The 23541-nt window shown below is 37.0% G+C and overlaps 1 protein-coding gene across 6 annotated transcripts in view; it reads right to left on the bottom strand.

Moving 5' to 3' along the window:
* Filip1 (filamin A interacting protein 1) overlaps positions 1 to 23541 on the bottom strand; it is a 170493-nt gene that overhangs the window by 79449 nt on the left and 67503 nt on the right. For all 6 annotated transcript variants that reach the window (XR_013091625.2, XR_013091626.2, XM_076858485.2 and 3 more), the window contains exon 2: positions 19767 to 20048. Coding sequence is in view for 4 of the 6 variants with exons in the window: in XM_076858485.2 (XP_076714600.2) it covers positions 19767 to 20042 (276 nt within the window). In the remaining 2 variants the exon portion in view is untranslated. The remainder of the gene's footprint in view (positions 1 to 19766; positions 20049 to 23541) is intronic.

Here is a 23541-nt window from a genome sequence, read left to right as displayed (position 1 = left end):
TGTTCTTTTCCTTATGTACTGCTGTGGGGGTCAGCCACAGTTTTCTGTGAAAATTGATGTAAGCCCAAAGCAAGGGAAGGCCCGGGAATGATACTCACTGGGTTGTGTTTCCTGCACTAATATTCATCCGCAAATATTGCCTCCACCATCTGGTCCAATTTCCCCACACTGAATAACTAGATTGGCTTGCTAGGATCTTGCCAACATTTTTTGAGCATTGTCATCTTTTTAGTAATATCCCTAAGAACACCACACTTCAATCTTTAGGCCAGAGCATGGGAGGCAGTGAACCCAATCCTGTAAACTTTCTTCTCCCACTCTCCGAGATCCCTTGCCAAGCCACTGCTGCTGGGAGACGGCCCTAGAGCATGACTTCTGGCAATGTACTTTGAAGTAGATAAAATATGCACTCATGGACATCTGTCTGTTATTTCCTGCACTCACAGCTTTGTTCTTCTTTATTGCCAGAGAATTCTATGGATGATGTCACTTTTCTCTGAAGAGAACAGGCCATCAGAGCTTTTCACTGACATAATTAATTATCTGTAACTTGATTCTGGGCCAGAAAATTCTCAAGGCACTGCCCCCGATAGAATTAACTCTACTGTGCATGCTATTCTTAAACTTTTAAAGAGACAGGGTACCATATCTTTTTTTTCTCAGACACTGATAATGGTATTTTTGTTCAGTGATATCAAGTAACAGAAAGTGAACTGGGACACTATTATACGATTTCACAAGGAAGACCTTCGGTTGAATGGGCAGCAAACTCTAAAGGTCGCTACAGATCAAGTATACAAAGCAAAGCTTTTAGGGCTTAGTCTTAAATGCTACAGGAATGCATTACAATTACTGAATAGCCTCTTTGGGGGATCTTGTGAATCTGCAGCCAGAAGAATGAGATCTCAACCAAAGCTAACCATGTTAAATTATCCACAAGGTGAAAGGCTTAGATTATCAGCCACAAAACCCTAAAACATCAATATATTTAATCCTTACATGAAATTTAAAAATTATCAGAATAATGACCATATCTTTTGAGTTTTCACCTATGCTTTTATAGAGATCTAAAACCAATTAGTCAATTCACAGGAAGACTTGCTACCCTCCACTCTGCTTGGTTTCAAGATTATGTAAATGAGCCTCTACTTGTCTCTTTAAAACTGGGGCTCCTGAGGAATGATCAAAACTGTAGATGGAATAGAGTAGTGGATGGGCTCTGATGGAATCAGGGGTCTTGAGTTGGGTTCTGGCTCTGCTATCTCCAGGTGGGTAATAGGTAAGATCCAGAGAGTCTCTCTGCTTTCTCAATTCCGGTGGAAATAACAAAGTCCTATTCAACTCAAAGGAATAACTGAGACTATACATTTGAATATGCATTTAATATTGCCTCCACAAGGAGCTGGGGCTGGGGCTTAGTTGTAGAGTGCTTCCTAGCACGTGTGAGGCACTGGGTTCAATCTTTAGCCCTCAATAAAAAATCAATAAATAAATTTAAGATATGGTGTTCATCTACAATTAAAAAAAGTTTTAAAGATTTAGAACACTTATTGTGATAAGAAAGAACACATTGTGATGCAATAAGTGTTTGTTATTTAAAAAGTCAATATTACAGAAGTGGTTAGAGAAAAAGTGAGAGGTGTATGCTATTCTCCCAAATTTACTCTCCAGGGCTAATTCTATTAATAATTTGAAGTAGATGTTTTCAGAATTTTTTTCTATAGACATATAAATACATAGCAACACATATATTCTCTCTACCTACTATTTTTTTTAAAATATAGTTCTATAGTTATACACTATAGTTGTATTCATCCTGACAAACTCATACATGCATGGAAATTGATTTCAGTTCATGATCCTTCCTTTTCCCTCCTTTCTCCCATTTCCCTCCTCTTCTCCCTCCCCTCTCCCGTTCTCCTTTCTCTACTCTACCTGACTTTCTTTCACACTCATCTATTATTTTATATTTGATTGGTTCTTTTGATTATCCTACCTTCCCTCCTCCTTGCCTTTATTTTACTCTAGCTTCTGTATATGTCTCTCCCTAATATTCTTGAGTATTTACTATATGCCAGGAAATACACAAAGTGCTTTGCAAATGTTATCTCATTTAAACCTTACAGATATATACTATTATTATTATCATTTTGTAAATGAGGAATCTGAGGCAGGTACTAAGAAGTTCAGAAATTTGCCCAAAGTCCCAAAACTGATAAGTAGATAAGTGGTGATGTGAGGATACAAACCTAGGCAATTTGACTCCATTATACTAAATCACTACTAAATACACTGCTGTGATCTCATATAGAAATTGAGTCATATGCTAATTAACTAAATTTTTAAATGTGAAATGAGCTTTTTTTTTTTCAAAGTCAACATTTTACTACTTGTTTGAATGTTACCAAGCATACTTGAAGGAATGCTGGCAGTTTATTACTATAACAATTGATGTTCTAAAAAAAAAGTATTAGACATTTCACTAAAATTTGACTGCATTTAAATACATCATTCATTCATTAGTAATAGGAATGTGCTTAATGAACTCAAAAGATTTGATTCAATATTTTTATCTTAATTTTTAGATGTAAAACATATATAGACTATTACTTAAAGCATGCTTTCTTCCTGTATGCAGTTCTTACAGTTGTCCAAGAACTGATTGATAGATTTTATAGTCTTCCTAAGGAAAGATGTTGGAAAAGCTTGATTTTGTTATAAGCTTATCACTATTTCTAATGAACAAACATCAAAGTTTGGAGTTCTCGGCTTAAGCATGATAAGTTATCAGTTGTTTCATTACTTCTACACCCTTAGCATATGTATTTTTTATAATAGGCTAAACTTAAGCTTTATCTGGCAGCATGACGTTGAGTCTGGTGTTGAAAAATTCTCTGCCATATTAGCTTGTATAATACTTCCAACGCCATCTGCTTGCTTGCTTGCTTGCTTTTTTCTCAAAATAAATGACCAAGAACCACTGGCCAACATTTATACTAACAGCTGAAAACTTTTCGGGAAGGAACTTTCTTGATTCTGATAAAGTTGATAAAGTGACTCAAGTCCCCCTAATTTATTTCAAACTCCTGCTGCTCATTTATAGTTACTAAACTGCCAAACTTCATTGTTTCAGACAATTGATAGGCAATGACCTCTACTGAGCATTTGTGGTCAAGAACCTTATCTGAGCTGTCATCATGGTGCTTTGTCATGCACAAATGAATGGTCAGATGAAAGTGTGGTGGAGATGACTAAATGGAAGAGGCAGGTGGATGAGGTCAGTCAACCAGTGTTGTCAGATTTCTGAGGACTGAACTCATCATTTCACACTCAACAGTGGCCAGCCTTGTTAAAAAAAATATTATGGGAATATCTCTAGATTTCCTTCAAATTTCTCCATGATCTTTAAGGCCAACAAGAATGTAGTATGAATGTCTCTTTTTGCTGCTACTCTCCACATATGCTGAATCCCTAGAGCTAGTCCGGCAGACACCAGGGGCTGCAACAATATGGGCACGTGTGTTCCAGCTCAAATGCTAGTGGCTGTCTCATACAAGGTGTCACATTCATGAGTATCAATTCTGAAGGTCCCAAGATGACTTAACTATGGCAAAGCCATTTGAAACATCTCTTTCTGGGGTATCTGGCATGGCTTTTCTGAGCTGTAACTCCTAAGGGTTCACTAAAGCCACAAATAAAGGAAATGATCATGTGCTTCTGATATTGCAACTCTACTTTTGGCACTACCAGGAAAAAAAAAAAAAAAAGAAAACTCCTCCCTACCAACCTCTCCAAACTCAAGCCTGTATTTGGCTCTGCCATCATCTTTTCTATTCCTACACCTCACCTATCCTCATTAAACTTTCCCACTGTGCTCTCTGAAGCTCACATTCAATACAAGCAGACTCTCCTAAATTCACAAACTCTTCTGAGAATGTTCCCTTCACTTCCTTGATCTAAAGCAGTGATTCAAATTTGGCAGCACTTTGGAATTACCTGAAAATTTAATAATAATACACATATACACAAAAACAACAACTGATACCTGGGTCCTAGCTCTACAAGTTATTTAACCAGACCGAGATAGCCATCTAAAAAAAGTAAAGTGGCATGTTTTAAGCCAAGATGAATTCTAGATGGATTAAATGGGGGTACAGAGAAGTACTAGAAGAAAATTTGAAAGAAATTTTTTTCCTAATCTGAGTGGAAAAGTCTTTCTTCCTAATTTCGACACACATAAGAAGCCGTAAAGAAAAGATTGACAGCTAACAATAGCAATTTATAAATTCTGCATAACAAACAGTTTCAAAAGCAAAACCAGAATTAAAAACACACAGAAAAACATATTTGATTTATAGCTCACATCACAAAGAGCCAATTATTATACAAAAAAAATACACTAACTGAGAAAAGACCAACAATCCAATAGAAAAAAAGAGCAACGTATAAGAACATACTAGTCAAGAAAAAAAAAATCTCTAAAACTGTTTGAAAAGTTGCTCAAACTCATTCATAATAAAGATCAAAATTGAAACTACAAGGAGATATTCATTTCACCTATCAGATTGGCAATGGAATTAGATCATCAAACCAATAAAACAATTGATAATGCAGTGTGTCTACAAGAGTGTGAGAAAACAGACCTATTAAGGTCAACTTAGCAAAATCTGTTGTAAATTTACATACTGTTTAATCATCAGTTCTAATTTTGGGGATTTAACCAAGAGAAACTCTCTTACATGTATTATAAGATACATGTATAATATATTCATTCAGCATTGAAAATAATAGAAAAAAATCTGGGTAAAGAGTTAGTCCTTTAGCAGCAGATTGCATTGTGCACCTATCATATACTCTACTGCTAAAAAGAGTATAAATTTTCCATAAGCCATACTCAGAAAGACAAAGGTCAAATGTTTTCTCTCGTATACAGAATCTAGAGCAAAGTAAGAAAAAAAAATTGGGGATGGGGTCAGGAGAGATGATCCCATGAAGAAAGATGGGAGATCGGTGGAGTAGAGGAAGGGTATTAATGGGGAAGGAGGAGGGGTGGGAAAAGGGAGGAACTGCTGAATGAAATTGACAAAAGAATGCATATAAGAGAATATACTACAGTGAATTCCACCTTTATATATATCTACAAAGCACCAAATAAAAAAACAATAAATAAACAGAAGGAAGACCAGTAGAGCAGAGGAATGGGAACAAGGGGAGAGAAGAGGGGAAGAAAAAAGGAAGCACTGGGGACTGAAATGAAGCAAATTATATTCCATGTATGCGTGACTATGTCAAAATAAACCCCACAATTATATGTAACCATAATGCACTATAAAAACAATTTAAAAATATGTAAAATTTCCATATGTACTAACAGGAAAAGATCCCTAAGTCATACTTGATATCTGAAAAAGGCCAGTTCCAGAACAATGCTCCCATTTGTATAAAATATATATATATTTTTTTCCTTGAATCCATTACACACTTTTCTGACTCTTCCACCACATGTAATATTTTTAATGTTAAAAATTTAAATATAAACTTTACTCCCAGAATTATATTTTCACATTTTACTTGATTTTGGACTCGGGTTTTTTACTGCATCAGAACGTGGTTCCATCCATATGCTTGTTTTATAATTACATCATTCCTGAGCATGTGATTACAATAAGGTTCCACCTTGGAAAAGGTACAGGAATGGAACTTTATCAAAAGATAAACCTCTCTGAATACCTGGACAGAACGGAAGTCCTCTCTCATGGTAACGTGAGGAAGTTACCATAAATAATGGAATAAGCTTTTAAGCACTAGCCTACTTGTAGATGTCTGTATGGAGAACTGCTTTCCTTGCCTAATGACCTTCACTCTGTGGAGACTACATTAAAAATAAAGTAGGATAAAAATCAATGAAGAGAATCAATGCACTGCTCTCATCAGCCAACCTTAAACATGTCGAACTTTGTGCCTCACCCCGCCCTCCAAATCATTTGCATAGTACATAATGAAAGAGAAGAATCTCCAATAAGAAAAAGATTGCCAATACTATTTAAGACAGGGGACTGCAGGCAGGTCAGCATGACAGAACCACAGATTAGGGGGACACAATGCAAGATGAGGAGTGGTGTGAGGCGAGTCCATAAAAGCCTCTCAGGCTTTAAAGAGCCTCTGAGTGTTTTAGGCAGAAGAAAGACTTTTGATTTTGTATTTTAAAAGGCTATTGATTTTGTATTTTAAAAGGCTGCCTTGCTGTGATGCAGAGTTACCTGAAGGGTAACAAGACTGCAGGAAAAGCATGCCAGTTAAGAGGCTGTTGCAATAAACTGTGAAGGGAGGTGAGGATGCCTGTGGCATGGAGATCATGTTCCTGTAGCTATCTGAGGTCAGGGACTCTGTGGCTTATTATTCCCCTGCATTCTCTCCATTGCTAGCCAGCATTCCATAACTTTCTGTCAATCATTCTCTTGTCAGTTGAATCAACTGTCACATGGTGGTAGGTAATCAATCTGCATGAGGAGATTGTTGATCCCTTCTTTGCTATGATGTCTGTGAAGACTATTGCAATGAGCATGGGACACTCAAAAGGGATAAGATCTTACAACCACCTGTGCCTTGTCTCACAGGTAATGAAGGGGAAGCCTATATCCCTCCTCATTTGGGCAATTACACTTCTGGAGAGAGAAAGGAAGTGCCATGCACAAAGCTTCCTGTGTTCAGTTTTTGGTGCCCCCCTCCCCCCAATTGTTTCCTTATTGGGATGTGTAAATTTCTTTTCAAGAAAAGTCTTTGACCAGGCATTCTGTAGTCAATACATGACATTTCGGGCTGTCATATTACATCACAATCATCTTTAAATAAATCAGGGCTCACACTTTGTATCCAAAGTCAATTTTATCTGTATTCAAATGCCTAAAAGCTAAAAACATACCTTCTATGAAGGAAAAAAAATGACATTTTGATTACTTTAAAATATAGTCCTTTGTTTTCCAGTTTGAAAGCTTGTCAATTAAATATGTGTATGTGCTTTCAGATGAGAGCAGTACATTGATTCTCTATATAGACAAACACAGACATTACACACACATGAAACACATATATAGTTTTTTTAAATTAATCTATGATGGAAAGGGCTATAACATGCCATCTAAGGGCAGACCATTCAAGGTTAAAGAAGAGTAGACACCACTGTTCTAGGGTTACTCACTTTAATTGGTGCAAGTATGGCTTTGGAGTCCATGAGACTATTTCCTGCATTCACTTAGGAGCATACAAACCCTAGTTTATCACTGGTTTCTCTCATAAATTAGCTAATCCTCATAAACCGCAGGACTTGCAAATGTGCTTTTATTATTTCTATCTGTAAAAGGCAGGGGGAAAGCAGAGTGTCTGCTAAAATTTTTGCACATTGTTTCATGTTTCCTTTTAGGCCCTGGATCAGGAAATGTTTAACATCAAGCATTATTCCTAGAGATTAATGGCTGCTGCTTGGAAAGGTTGATAGAAGTCTTTTCCTGCCAATACAAACATATACATTGTTGATGTACCATACAGGGTCCACAGATAGAATTATTATTTTTCTGAACTAGGGAGTGCATCCAAGACTCCACACATGCTAGGCAAGCACTGTACCACTGAGCAACAACTCCAGCCCTACCATACTTTTTTTTTTTAAATATCTTTTTTAGATGTTGATGAACCTTTATTTTGTTCTTTATTTATATGTGGTGCTAGTAATTGAACCCAGTGCCTTTCATATGCTAGGCAAGCGCTCTACCACTGAGCCATAACCCCAGCCCCCTACCATACTCTTCTTTAATCAGAGTTTATGTCTTTCCTTTTGACTATGTGCTAATATCATAGTGAAATGATTTCAACAATTTTCATCAATGCCCTGCTTCTCTTTTAAATATGGACAGTTTGGATGAAAAATATTTCTCTGTTGACACCCATGTAAACCTTTCATTGTTTTCAGGCTGGTGTTTGACTGGTTAATACTCGTGAAGTCAGATTTTAAATATTAGTCGGGCCAGTCAGCTTTGCCAAGAAAAATATTGTCTGCATTTGCAACTATACCTAGCAAACCTGCCACAGGCCATGTGAGGTTCAGTACAAAATCTCCACTGCACCAGCAAAGCTCTCTTGAGGATCAATGGGGTGGAAACAAGGAAGGTTAAGAGAAAGGAAGTCTCTAAACTTATATCTACCACCTTATATCTACCACCTTTACTGACTGATTTTCAAGAGTGTCACTGAGACTTTTCAGAAGAGAAAAGGGAAGGGCTTGGGGATATAGCTCAGTTGGTAGAGTGCTTGGCATGCATGCACAAGGCCCTGGGTTCAATCCCCAGCACCACACACACACAAAAAAAAATTAAGAAGGGAATATAAAAGAGGTCAAAGACTGACTCACATTGTACACAATGTCAAGGTATTAAATATTATAAGTGCTGCCACTACAGTAACATCTCAATAATTTGGGTACCACCAATTTAAACTCACCAAAGTCTAGACATCTTGGTCTGCATCTTATTTATTATCATTATCACTATATTTTGGTAGTGCTGGGGATCAGACCCAGGGCCTTGTACATGCTAAACACATACTCTACCACTGAGCTACATCCTCAGCCCTGCATTTTATTCTTAAAAACATAACTACAAAAATGGTTTATTTAAATGAAATAACTGTATAAACCACAAGAATGCACCTAACTTAAAGTGAAGATTTTTATAGGCATAATTATTTTTCTTTTGCCATTTCACACATCATTCATTTGTTTTTGAACCTTGTATTATGGAAACGTTTTAAATATATAACAAAGCAAACAGAACAGTATGATATTTACCCCTTATATACTTTTGAGGGAAGTAAGAGCTGGAAAATTTTAAAGGAAATCCCAAACATCCTATTATTTCCACTCAGTAATCAGGAGACTCTGATGACAATGTTCTCAGGGCAGGACCCCACCTGTTTCCTCATTGAGAGACAGCTCTGCCACTAATATTGTCCTAACATATCCAAGAAGAAAACAGAAAAAGTGATTCAGGAGTAGATATTGTGACAGATAGAAAACAAAGCCAGAGTATTCACATAACCTGACATTTCCATGGAATATCCTCATGATTGGTCACTATGCTAGAGGTTCTGCCAAAGCCAAATTTCTATATTTAATATGCAGTACTTTTAAAAGAAAATAGCAATCCACTTAAAAAAAACCTTCATATGAATCAATTGGAACTTCACGTTAGTTTTCAAAAAGCACCTATTGAGTGCTTTACAGACATTTTATCTTAAGGAGTTTTCAATTTACAGTAGAAATTAACAAGTAGAAGTCTTGTGAAAATAATCAAACAGTATAGAAAAAAAGGGAGAAGAATGTTTCTAAGTGAGGATATGGGGATCTGAATAGGGTGGAGGGAGAAAAGAGGAGTAAGCCTATAGTCAGAAAAGTAGAAAAAAAGGACTAAAAATTCCATGTCCAGATCCCCTAGAGGACAGAGGCCTGCTTACAATAATTCAATGTCTATAGAACCACAGGAGCTTTGATTAATCTAGCTTCCTTTATATGGAAAGTATCCAGGCTAAACGTACTGGTGATAAAGACCATGAGAGAGCTGGCAGGCACAGGAGAGAGAGTCAGGGATGGGAAAGAGGGGGAAAGAGACATGAATTTAACCTCAAAAGGTGGTAGGATGTTTCACTCTTAGAGAAGGAGGAAGGAAAGGCAATGAATGGAGGTTTGGGGAATGGAAAGAAGTTGAGAAGGTTCATTCTCCTAAGTAAATTAGAAGATCAGATTGTTCATGGGGGACAAAGAGAACAAGGGTAGGACTAGGGATTATGAGCGGAGAACTTTGTATTGAACATCTATAAACCTTTCAATATCCTCTTTAAAAAACAAAACAAAGCCTCCCCTTGCCCCTACTATTCCCTCAGACACAACCCTGCTCTCTTTTTCTATCCCTCATCTTCTCCAAAGTGCAGTTTGCCTAAGCACATTCAGACCCCTACAGTCTAGTATTAACCTCACCAATTCATTGAAACCTCTCCTAAATGCCAGCTCAAAAAATGGCCTCTTTCCCCTTTGCTCCTCCAGCCCTGGTACACCATTGAGAATTATAAAGGTCTCCTTCCTGATCTCCTCCCTTGCATCCATGACACATCATGTTCCTGATTTCTTTACTTTATCTTCAACCACATCTTCTTTTCCTCTCTGGCCATTTCCTTCTTTTCTCTCTCCCCACCCTTAACCATAGGTGTTCTCTAAGGATCTACCCCATGGCTTTAATCTGGATCTCTTTGCTATGTTTTCTCTTCTGTATTCTCACTATTTAATAAAGCAGCCACTAGCTGCATGTAGCTATTTAGATTTAAATTAGTTTGCATTACATAAAATTCAAAATTCAGTTCCTCAGCCTAATTAGCCACATTTCAAGTGTTCACAAAGCATTTGCAGCTGGTGACTATGATATAGGTCAGAGCAAATATAGAATACTTCTTTCTACACAGAAAGTTCCATTGAGCAGCATGGATCCAGAGCTTAACCCAGAGCTTCAAATCTGGCAATGTAGATATCTACCTGACATCTCTCTGGAAGTCATTCTTAAATCACAGATTAATCATGGTCTAAATACTACTCCATATATTATACATTTCTTATAACATTGATTTGTACAAACTCTACTTTTACTTAAAAATGGTCCATGTAACAAAAGCATACACATCAATAATTAATTGGGAAATATTTACATCCATAACTTGGAAATTTAGATATGTTTTTGTTTAGCCAACTAACTAAGATCATTATCACTGAGAAAAAAAAAGCAGCTGTTATAGTCATGAAAGTAGGAATCTCCATTTTTCATATATTACCCCTGTGTAGTATTTCCCCAGTCCAGAATCTGATAAAATAATAAAAAATTTTATGAGATATTTTCTTTATGAATATGTATTTTTTATTTCTCAATAAAACCCAAGGTTCTCCCCTATACTGTTAATGAATACATTATTCTCACTGCAGAGAAGCAGACTTTATGATTCCATTAGGAACACTAAAAGTATTCTGCTTGGAACAATGAAAATCAGACACCAAAGCTCTTTGTCCAAATACAGACAATGCTACTAGACATATGAGATTCTGAAACATTGTATTCAACTAAGAATCAGATCTGGTCCTGATTTTAATCAGAAAACAACCTGTCTCTTTGCGGCATCCTAAACTTAGCAAAGACATACCATTCTCAGCATGCTGACAATTTTAGTGGTATGAGGTTTCACTGGGCAGGCTTGCTCAGGGTGACCTCAGCCTGCGATTCTAAAGATGGAGTTTATTAAGGGCAGGTGAGTCATCAATTTAAAAAGCCAGAGAGGGTTAACTGAAAGTCGATTTTTCAGAGGCACAGGATTCTATGGAAGGCCTTACAATGTGACAAAGGGAATTCATTTAGGTAAAGAAAAGCCATCTCTAAAGAAAAAATGGAAAATGGTACCCCAGTAAGGATAAGCCCATGACACTTAGTTGCACTAGGGAATTTTCCATCTGAACTACTTATCATCATCCTCAGTGGAATTATGACACCTCTTTTTTGGAGGGCGGTACCAAGGATTGAACTCAGGAGCACTCAACCACTGAGCCACAGTCCCAGCCCTATTTTGTATTTTATTTAGAGACAAGGTCTCACTGAGTTGCTTAGCACCTTGCCATTGCTGAGGCTGGAATTGAATTCACAATCTTCCTAACGCAACCTCTTGAGTCACTGGGATTATAGGAATGCACCACCACACCTGGCAAAAAAGTAAAATCATAGTATTTTAGTAGAACTATCATTGTGAATATTTGTGATCATGATTACTAATTAAATAATAACATTATATATAGTAGGGTCTTATAATTTATATAATTCAAAGTATTTTTGCACATGCTATGGCTTGGATATGAGCTATCTCCCAAAAGCTTCTGTTTATGCAGGAATATCCAGAGGAAAATAATCAGATTATGGGGCTGGGGATGTGGCTCAAGCGGTAGTGCGCTCGCCTGGCATGCGTGCGGCCCGGGTTCGATCCTCAGCACCACATACAAACCAAGATGTTGTGTCTGCTGAAAACTAAAAAATAAATATTAAAAAAAATCAGATTATGGGCTGGGGATGTGGCTCAAGCGGTAGCGTGCTCGCCTGGCATGCGTGCGGCCTAGGTTCGATCCTCAACACCACATACAAAAACAAAAGATGTTGTGTCTGCCGAAAACTAAAAAATAAATATTAAAAAAAAAATCAGATTATGAGAGCCATAATCTAATGGGGTCCATCCTTGTTTGAATGGACTGACTGGGTGGTCACTGTAGACAGGTGGGGCATGACTGGATGAGGTGAGTCTCTCGAGCATGTCCTGGAAGGGTGCATCTTCCCTGTAAACCCTTCTTCCTCGCCTTCTCTCAGTTTCCTGACCCTGCCATGAGCTGAGCAGATTTTCTCTCTGGACCCTTCCCCCCGACTTTGGGCCCAGAGCAATGTAATTAGCCATCTATGGACTGAGACCTCTGAAATCATGAACCCTAAGTACTCCTCTTAGCTGTTCTGTTGAGTATTTTGGTCACAGCAATGCAAAAGCTGACACACATTTTAAAAAATTAAGCTTGTGAATATTTCATAGGGCATATAAATATTGGAACATTCTGAGATTAATCACTGGTTACCAATAAACTAACAAGGATAGACTAGCCCTCTTTCAAGAACAAAGAAGTGTATGAAAAAAGCCGAAGATGTAGCCCCTTTTCTCAAGAAGTTGTTTGGGGCAACAAGATATAAGTCTATAAAACACTTATGGAATTGTATGTATGGAATGCTATGGTTCACACTTATAATAAAGTAATATAGGACTTTAGGGCAAAAGAAAGATAAGTATTGAGAAGCAACACTTAGAAAATACTTCACAGAGGAAGTAAGCCCCTGTTTTCCCAAAAGAAATACTGACTGGTACTAGAAAAAAGTTCGGGATAAGTACAAATAGATGTCCTAAATTTTCCCAGAGATCCCTAATTTCTTTCTTGTAAATAGTATTAAGGTGAAAGAAATATAAGAAAAATTGCCACTGGAATGGTGGTAGTGTTTGGGTTTACAGGTGTGAGTGTGTGTGTGTGTGTGTGTGTGTGTGTGTGTGTGTGTCAGGGTTGGCGAAGAGCATAGAGACTGCCTAATTGGATTGGAATGATCATTTAAAGGGACTCTAAAACCAGGTGCAGTGGCACAGGCCTATAATCCCAGTGACTCAGAAGGCTAAGGCAGGAGGATTACAAGTTTGTGGCCAGCCTCAGCAACTCATTTGACCTCAAAATAAAAAATAAACAGAGCTAGGAGTAGAGTTCAGTGGTAAAATACACCTTGGTTCAGTCCCCAGTACTGAAAAAAAAATTCAATCAAATTAAATTAAATTAAAAACTAGAGGGGTCCTAAAGATGAGTTGTTATAGCTAAGGGGGAGCCAGTTAATAAATAAGTTTTGCAAGCTAGTCTGAGCAATTTTGATTTCAATCTAGTTATGTCTAAGAACCGCCTGTAAATTCCCAAGCAACAGAATGACATGATCAAGAGAAATACTTTAGCAAAAGTAGTCTGTCAACAGTTATCTACTGAGCTTCTGGTACCCAACTCTCATATTTGACAAATGATATATACTTACTCTCTATTCCAAATCCTGTCATCATTCTAGGAGGTTTCAATATTTAATGGAGATTAGCAATACCCAACCTTCACCAGTCCACAATCTCATTCATTCCAATTACCTTTACTTCCTCCCAAGACTTCACCCATGACCTTGCATTAGTAAAATCTGCGTGACTCAGAAAGCTTACACACAAATTGCCCAATTTCTCATCTTTGCAGCTCATCCTCCCATTAGTCTATTCATCCTCCCATTGTCCTCCTTGCCAGGCACTGTCTCACCCACACATTCAGCTTTCTTGTACCTATGTTCTTCCACTGTATCCACTTGTACAACTGCAATCCCAGATCCAGTGCCATAAAAGTCTCCTCTTTACCCCTAGGTTTCTAAACAGATTGGTACCACTGCACGTGCACAGTTACACTCCCTGCAGAATTTTGATCTCCACTCATATAGGGCCCGTATTTGTCCATAATAATCTTCCCCTAATATTCTCCTCAGCAATGATTCAACATGCCCAATCATCCCCACAACCCTTGACTGGCCCATGTCTCCTTACTTCCTGGAGGACATAGCTTTGTCTTTTGCTTGATGAGAAAGCTGAGCCTTTCTCACACAAACCTCTCTAAATATAGGCCCATATATATTAGCTAAGTTTAGTACTCACTACAACCTCATAAGGTAGGATATACCCTTAATAAACAGATGGGAAATAAATGGAGGCCCACAGTCAGCACTACAAAGGACGATATCAAACCTTTTGGAGTTTACCACATAATCTTATGGGACTTGGCTTTTTGAATAAAGCTCCAAAGTAGAAGAAAGCAACATGTGATTTCAAATTAAGTGGTCAGCACACGTATACTAAGGGCCTACTTTGTGCAAGACAAATAACTTACTGCTCAACTAAAGAGGAAATTAGGTTCTCTGGCTGCATTTAAAAGAAATAAAAAGAAAACTCTACACCACCAATTTTTTTTCTAAACTAGATTTTCAACAGGACATCTTACTCTAATTCTTTAACTCCCTCCTCAACCCATTGAAAATGGACTTAAACTTACTGACTCCAGGTTCACAAACTCAAAGAGCCAACATTAGGTCTTATCCAACTGGAACTTTCTGCTGATTTGACTGACAGAAACTCTCTTCTTTTTGGCAATCTTGACTTCCCCGATTTCTACATCAGTCTACTCCTGAGCCATGTGCACACCTTCTGACAATTTTCCAGCTGGACCTCTTACAGTGAGTGTCCACATAGGGATTGCAGTTTTGCTGTACCAGGTCCCTCTCCACTGAAGCCCAACTCCACACTCGTGAACACAACTTTCCCAACCACCCCGGTTTGATTCTACTCATGTTGATCTGTAAGCTCTTCTCTCCCTGTCCAAAATCTCCTACTTTTGTACTCCCATAATTTGTGTTGAAATTACCCTGCAGAATACTCATCCATCTACATTCTTATCAATCCCACTAGGTCATGAGCTCCTTTTCATGAATACTATTATACCTACTGCCTAAAATCACTTGACACATAGTACGAATTTTTAGCTACAGATATTGTTATTATTTGCATCCCTCAAACCTCTTGCATAATGATCATGTTTTAAAAATATTATTTGAACAATTTTGAATTAATTAATCAGCAATTAATTAAAGCTCTAAGAATGAATGAACTCTTTTAGTGAGAAAGAAGTACAGACTTACCTACAGAATACAGAAGTAGAGAGATACTACTGATCAGTATTAAAGAAAATGGTTAGGAACCCCAAAAGAATAGAATAGAGGATACTTCTAACAATACTTAGGTATATAACCTATTTCATAAATTATCTTTGAAATACAGTATTCTGCCAGTCTCCCAGGATGAAGACATATTCCTTGACCTATGTCACTCTGTCTCTGACTTAGCCTGGAGAACACTGAAGTCAATGAAATGGTGGTGCATTATCTAGTTGTGTTGTCTAGTTTTCTCTGTGCCTTCTTATGTGCAGGTAGAAAATAATTAACAAAGGTAAAAATGATGAAACCCAATTTGAGGATTGTTTTTTATTCTAAGAACTGTTCAAAAGAATATATCAAGGGAATTTGTCATATAAAATGACTGCTCATTTTTTTGTATCAAGAAAAAGAATTAATTTGTGAATTGCTCTTATATCACTTTACAAGAATATACTTTTGCCAAGGTTTCTATGTTATGGTTTTTTGATGTGAGTACCATTTCTTTTGAAGTTTTGTTGTTTTTAGTACAGCCAAGTTGACTGGATTTTTTAAAGTGCTATTTTTGGACAAATACAAGTAGAAATTAATCATGGTGCCCAAGTGATGGTCTGGGTGTACTATTTCATTACTTTCAGTTTAGTCTGGGAAATATGTAACCAGTTTTTCACCCAGAGAGTAAAAATGTTCCAATTTATTAGAAAGTACTTGTTATTGGAACCAGCTAGTGACAGAAGTGTAATAACAGAAACTATGCCTGCTACTTTGGTGTAGGGCTACACTGGCCAGTCACTGTGTTGAGACAATAGGTCTACATCTGCTGAGAAAATTTTGGAAGGTGTCCCTCTCCAGAACAAAATTCACAATGGTACCAGTTCTAGACTAGACTCTTTAAAATGCAAAAATCTCTGGTAGGAGCAACTGTTTCCAATACACATTCATTGAAAGTGCACTTTTAAAGTATTCATGAGATACCCGGATTGGCAAACAAAATATCAAACTTTCAAATTTTGTAAAGAGCCAGTGCCTACAACAAAAATTATGGTGCATATAATGCTGATTCAGCAAATTGCTATAGATCACTCAATGTGTTTCAAAAGCCTAGGGATGTTAGTATCCCTCCCCCACACCAAAACACACAGAATTATCTACAATGTGCAAAATGCTGGCTATGAATTTGAAGAGTATAAGAGAGATCAAAAGAGAGTCTGAGGGCTGGGATGTAGCTCAGTGGCAAAGCATCTGCCTTGCATTCGCAAAGCCCTGGGTACGACCCTCAGTTCCAAAAAAGACAAAAAAAAAAAAAAAAAAAAAAAAAAAAAAAGAACCCCACCAAAAAAAAATAAGATTAAAAAAAAAAAGAGAGAGTCTGAGGAGAAGAAAATTGGCATGAAAAGTCTGAAGGATCCTCCATATTCTCCCCGCCCCCAAGTTATTTCTAAGGCAAAACTCCTACAGGCAGACTTGATCTTGGTGTTATCTCCTCAATACTAAGTCCTTCCTTCTTTGCATCACCCTACTTCTACTGACCTGTAGCTTTGGTCCTTCTAAGGTGCCTTGTTATACAACTTCAGCTAACATTACCCATAGAATAGTGAATACAGAGCTAGTAGTGCCCAGCACACATTGCCACGTGACATCCCTGCATTTCCCCATTTTTCTTAAGGATCTGGATCACAACAACTTTAAGGCTCTGATCCCATCCCATTTCCCTGATGAGATAGAAATGATACAAAGTTTCATCTTTTCATAAAATGGCTTTGGTTTGTGAGTTTCTGAATCTACATGAAGGAAACCCTGAAAACCAAGAATAAATATAAAGATCCTGAAGTCCAACTACACTTGAACATCCCCAGTGTGAAAGTGATAGAATGAGAAAGACATTACACAGTGAGACAGGGATTTTGGATCTAAAACAACTGTAACAAGATTGCTATGCCACCTTGGGTCAGTTACATAACCAAATAAAGGAGATGGAATAGATAAATCACCTTGAAGGTGCCTAATAGTCCCAGTGTTTTATAGAACCTTGGAATACCACCTGCAGAGTGAGGGCATTTGAGTCACACACAGCCACCCCATAAAGAGCAATAGGTGGCCATTGAAGATTTGTGAGATGGCACTAAATGTTCCCACACATGTTAAGCCATAGGCCTGTGCAACAAGGAACTTACTTCACAAAGCATATTCACTCCTGTTTCACTTTCTAACAACAGCCCTTCAGATGATTTTTTTTAAAATCTCTTTTCTGGCAAATCTAGCACATAGCTGCCACATTTTCACCTGCCCACTCTCATCTGCTAATGTGAACTGCTTCCCACTCTTAGCTACAACACCCTCCCCAATGTGACAACGCTAACAGAGGAAAAGTATCTACTAAAAAACCGATATCTATAGCTCTTGATATAGGAATCTCTCACTTAAATCTAGCATTTGCAAAATCTGCACTTACAAATACATATGTCTGTGTGTGACGGATGATTTGCTTTGCAAATGAATTCGTCATGGAATTCCTTAAAATTCTCTTTGCATTCACCACAAACGATATTGTACACTTTTTTTTACTTATTCCTAGTTACTCAAGAATACAAGTAATGGAGGGATTCTGAATTCATAAAGATGAATGAAAAGCAAAATGCATTTCTTCGGAGTCTTCTAGCTAATATCCTCCATTTCCCTGCTATATCGGTTTATATTTTGTATATCTAGCACCACCTAAAAGCCACATGGATTTTAAATACCTTATGGAGTCCACCATGACATAGTAGTTCTCCAGGAAACAGTCTGCCAGAGCCACTGGCACAAGAGCCAACACAGCTGAAAAGAGCAGCCAGTGTTGCTTTGTGAAGGTTTCTAAGGCAACAGTTATACCTTTCTCTTGTACTCAAGTTAATAGCTGTCATTGGGGGGCCTGGTTAAAAGGAAGAAGTAATTCTGCCTCTTTACACAATGAATGTTAATAAACAAAACACTAACGACATTTCTGGGAATGGCAGAGTTATTTTTAGAAATGGTGGCGCTCTGGAAAATTTCATCTTTTACTGTGAAATGCAAATGTAATTTCCTCAGTCTATAAATGGTAAACTCAATCATGTTTGTTTGTTTTTTCAAACTTGAATTTTGTATGTTTTAGATTTCTTTACCCCAAGGGTTCCCTTATCTATATGTGCACACAGATCTATATGTGCAGGAATAGTGCCCACCCTAGTTTAGGGTAGGTTGTGAATTACCTCTCTGATGCTAACAGCACCAGTAAGCCAAGGATTTCATTTCATGCAGTTGTTGGTGTCCCCTTAGAGGCTCATGTAAGCTAAAACCTAACAAAAACAAAAGGACAGTCATTCTGTTCTAAAATAATAATAATAATAATAATAATAATAATAATAATAATAATAATATTGTTCCCTTACTGCCAGAAATGCAATTGTCTAGACCTCAGAAACAAAAAAAAAAAAATCTGAACTGCTGACTGAGTTCCTAAAAAACAGAAGACTTAATAAGAGGGAGCTGGCTCATAGCAACTAGATAAGGTTGGTGGGTGTAGGCAATGGAAAGATCACCAGGCCAAAAATCTGAAGGCCTGAGATGAGGTCTGGACAAACCAGATCTCAGCTCCGGGTCTCTGGTTTCTTTCTTTCTTTTTAAATATTTTTTTAGTTGTTAATGAACCTTTATTTATATGTGGTGCCTACAATCGAACCCAGTGCCTCACACATGCAAGGCAAGCGCTCTGCCACTGAGCTACATACAGCCCCAGGCCAGGGTCTCCATTTCTTTAACTATAAAATATAGATAATGATACCCACATTTTATTGCGATCAAATGAGATAACAAACTTGAAAAGGCTTGGGAAACTATTAGGTACTTCACAATGCAATGCTCTGCTTGCTGTTGTCCATTTCAACCCCAATGACACTATAGAAAATTAAAGCTGAAGTTACCAAAGCAATGCTGATTTCAACAAAGCCTTCTTTCTCTTCCCTGGTCCTTCTTCTAGCTCTCTTTTACTCAATCTTCCAGAAAAAAAAAAAAAAAAAGCAAAAGTAATCATTGATCTTAACACTCCCTTCATGACTTTTCTACATTTTCAACCACAATGTCTAAATTAGATAACCTAACCAATTGCCTACTAAGTGACAAAATCTGTATTGATTTTTTACCAAAATCATCAAGAAATTTTTTGCTTCTAGAGAAGTCTGAAGTTGGAATCAGGACCTTCACATTTATCATTCACTGAACAAACAGTTATTCAGTTAAAACTTGTGCACACTGGGATTTGGAAATGAACGAGGAAGATGTATCTCCTTTCCCAGGAAGCTCAGAGTCCAGTGAGGGCCATTGACTTATACTCTTATAGCTTAGAAACTAAAAACAATAGTTGACTAAATTTGGCTCTACCTGCAACTCCCCTTCCATTATGCTGAGTAGCTGGATGAGATCTTCTTTGGATAACTCCAGAGATTTCTTAGGCTTTCGTTCACTTTCTCCAGATGGTTTTAGGTGTCGTTTGACAGTTCCTGAAGCCATGACATCATCCTCCTTCCTCTTTGATTTGTTCTTCTTTTTTGCATCTTCTGAGAGACTCTTATCATCAGCATTGCTGATGATGGAGGACTTGGGGCAGGAGATATGCCCGTTAGATGAACTTTCACCACCTTGGTTTCGGGATCTCATTCCCACCTACAACATATTAAAAAAAAAAAAAAAAAAAAAGATATGCTTTTTTTTTTTAACACCACCAAAAATATTTTTGTCAAAATATTTTTAGACACGTACAGCAGCTTTACAATGATGAAAAACAGATCAGTCACAGCTTCCTTATCACTTTAATGAATATGTTATTACAATCTTAAGAAAAATGCTTGGTCTTCAGGAAAAAGTGAAAACATGACTCTAAACTGACAAACATCTCAGGCCAAAAGATCACAATCATGATCAACATGAACCAAACCCTATAGATGGCATATGAACCCAGCCAACCCCTTTACAACAAACATACTGAGCTCAAAGGCTATCACTCCAAATGCCATGAAGAGTGTTCTAACATCCTGGGACTGTACTACAAAATTTCTGTAATCCCTTAAATATAGTAGTTTAGCACATGGGCTTATTTAAGACTCGTGGTATGAACAACTAAACAAGATTTTCACTATTCATTCCAGATAAAATGAAGAACTTTGCTATCTAAAAGTAAATTCCTTTTATGAACCCTGCCATATGTAAGGAAATTATTTTAAAACATTAGGTTTATAACAGAAAAATAAACACAGCAATGTTTCCTTTCAGATAGTGAATTTTCAATTCTTTCAATGAATCTTGAAATTTATATTTATGTTCCTTTATTTTGGATTGAACTCTAATAATAAACAGACGCTTCTATACATATGTGAACTTTCTACAGCACACTAACTTTATTTGTGTGTGTGTGTGGTTTTTTAATTTTTTTATTTGTTTTAATTAGTTACACATGACAGTACAATGACCTTGACATATCATATATTTGAATCAGATGGGATATAATTTCTTATTTTTCTGAGTGTACAGGTTGCAGAATCACATTGGTCATGCAGTCATGTATATATACACACAGCAATAATAATGTCTATTTTATTCTACTGTAATATAATCTGAAGCAGTGGCATCTTGTTTTTGGTTCACTCAGTGATTGGTTCTCAATTCTAGAATCTCTTTCGTGCTTCCTTGGTGAAAAAACATATAATGGAGGCCAAACCACTGTAGAGAAGACCTACTGTATTTCATCACAGCTTGTTTCTGGGCAGAGTGGGCTAACTTAAGCCAGAAGAAGGAGGAGGAAGTAGAAGAGGAGGGATAGAAGGGCGAAGAGAAGGAGGAGGAGGGGGAGGAGAAGATGAGAAAAAAATGAGGTGATAAACAGAGTTTCAAAATTAACTCAAGACCTGTTCCACATCACAATTCAGACACATGGCTTCCCGAACTGAATTATGATTCCCTACAACGCATGTGAATTCTTTTTATCTGAAGTAATTTTCTCTATAAGATCTTCAGGCTCTTTGAGATGATGAATCAAATATTAATTTGACAACTTTAATTTAGGTCAAGAGTTAATAGAAATACCAGACAAGAGTTCCCAAAGTACAGGAAGTGAGGTGATAATGGTTAAACTTAATTACAGCCTTAGTCATACACAGTATTTGCATGTGACTATATTGTGTATTTGTGCCTCATCCTCCCTGAGTCCTCTTTTATAGGCCTCATAATATTAGGACATGTCTAAGAAAGAACAAATGCATAATTGTCTATTATAGGTATTTACTAAACACAATTATATTTGCAAACAGTCAGAAAATGGAATCTACTTAGTATCAATTTTGTATTTAGTTCTTTCTAAAATTTTCAGTCTGAAGTTAATGTTGTAAAATAAATTTTATGATAGTACAATAGTAATGGCTTTTCCAGAAAGAAAAACTACACATTTTAGAATTATCTAATTATTATATATCACTAATCAAGTTAAAAGCTTGAGTTCCCTGTTCCCTTCCAGATTAATTTACTTTGGCTGGTGGAAAATCTCATGTGGTAGACCCACAATGTTAAGTCTGTCTTAGCAAATATTTTTCTTCTGTGTCACTGAAATTTCACATTAATTACTTTTCCTTTGGCATGTACACACTGATTTTAGTCCTTTCATAGTAAGCCGACTACAGTCTTCTATCTTTATCTCCAAGACAAAGTCAGCAACCAATCCCTGTCCTATCTCTGACATGCAAGAGCACTCATTGATAACACACTTGTCAAGAAAGTTTTAGGAGAAAATTGGCACCTCTGAGGGGGGAAATAAAGCCCCACAATTTCTCAATAGTCTAACTAAGTCTGCTATCAATAATATCCATTTTACACCACTTCATTCTATTTTGCAGTGGCAAAATATCTAGACAATAGTGGACTTCCATGTATCACATTTAGTGAAATTCAGACTCTTATTTTTAATAGTTCTCACTGTTTCTTAAGTGTTATACAATGTCTGAAGCACATCTTTTAATATGTATATAACTCCTCTGAAGTCAGTGCTATTATTTTCAGGTTTATGGATGAGGTCATTGAGGTTTAGAGAGATTATATATCTTTTCCTGGATCACCAAGCTACTCCCTGTAAATAGAAAATCTAGGATTTGAAATCATATCTGACTAAAAAAATGCATTCACTGTGTGGCTTTCCTCTAAGTTCTTCAATACATGCAAACTAGAAGTGGGGAGGACACCTGGTAAATAAAGGATCAAGAAAAGTGTACAAATACTCATGGATATAATGTTTTCTCACTCCACACTAAAGAATTTGAGAAATCTATGCATATGTCCTCCCCATAGACACTCTAGCAAAATCCCTATAGCAATTGCAATTAGGTTACTAAGTAAAAGAACATTTTCTAAAACCATTAACCTGCTATAGAATTGCAAAATGATGAGTCATTCAAAAACTTTCTGACAATCAACCTAGCCAGTTATTAAGGGTACAGGTTATTAAAACAGGATGCAAAGTCTGAACAGGGACCATGACAAACTTACTATGTTAAAAGCCCCAAAATTGAACATCCTTAAACATTTAATCAGAATTAGTGAAATCCTGTCCATCATGCTTAGAGGGTTAGCAGGCAGGTGCAGGACAGGCATCTGGAACTCCATAGGCTTCCTAATAGTGGAATGCGTGGCTGCAAGTTTAGGACTTGAAGATAACAAACTTTCTAGAAGAATCCAAGAATACTTTTGCTTCATCACAGGTTATATCCTTTGAAAAAAGTTCTCCTCAAGAAAAAGGCACAATGAACTGACAATTCATATCAGGTTTTATAGCTTTTTAAAATTGATGTTATTTGGGCCATATAGTCTCTTCTTACATAAGTGAATTAGTTAGCATAATTCATGAAATATATTGAGTCTCTCTTAGTAATCAGTCAGCAATGCTCTGCCTGGAATTTGCTGACTGGATTGGGAAGAAAGGGAAGACCAAATGTTATTCTGAGCATCCTCTTTTTATCTATGACCATCTCTTCTTCTTTACCCTTTCCTCCCACACATTGGACAGTGAGAGCGTACTGTCAGGTAAGTAATGTGACAGGAATAAAAAAAAATAAAGATTTGGATTAATTTATATTGAATGAATAAGTAATACTAGAGCATTTGAATAAGTAAAAAG

The sequence above is a fragment of the Callospermophilus lateralis genome, chromosome 6 (assembly GCF_048772815.1).
Source record: "Callospermophilus lateralis isolate mCalLat2 chromosome 6, mCalLat2.hap1, whole genome shotgun sequence".
NCBI lineage: Eukaryota > Metazoa > Chordata > Mammalia > Rodentia > Sciuridae > Callospermophilus > Callospermophilus lateralis.
Note: the sequence above shows the minus strand (reverse complement) of the source record. Positions and strands in the feature narration are given on the sequence as shown.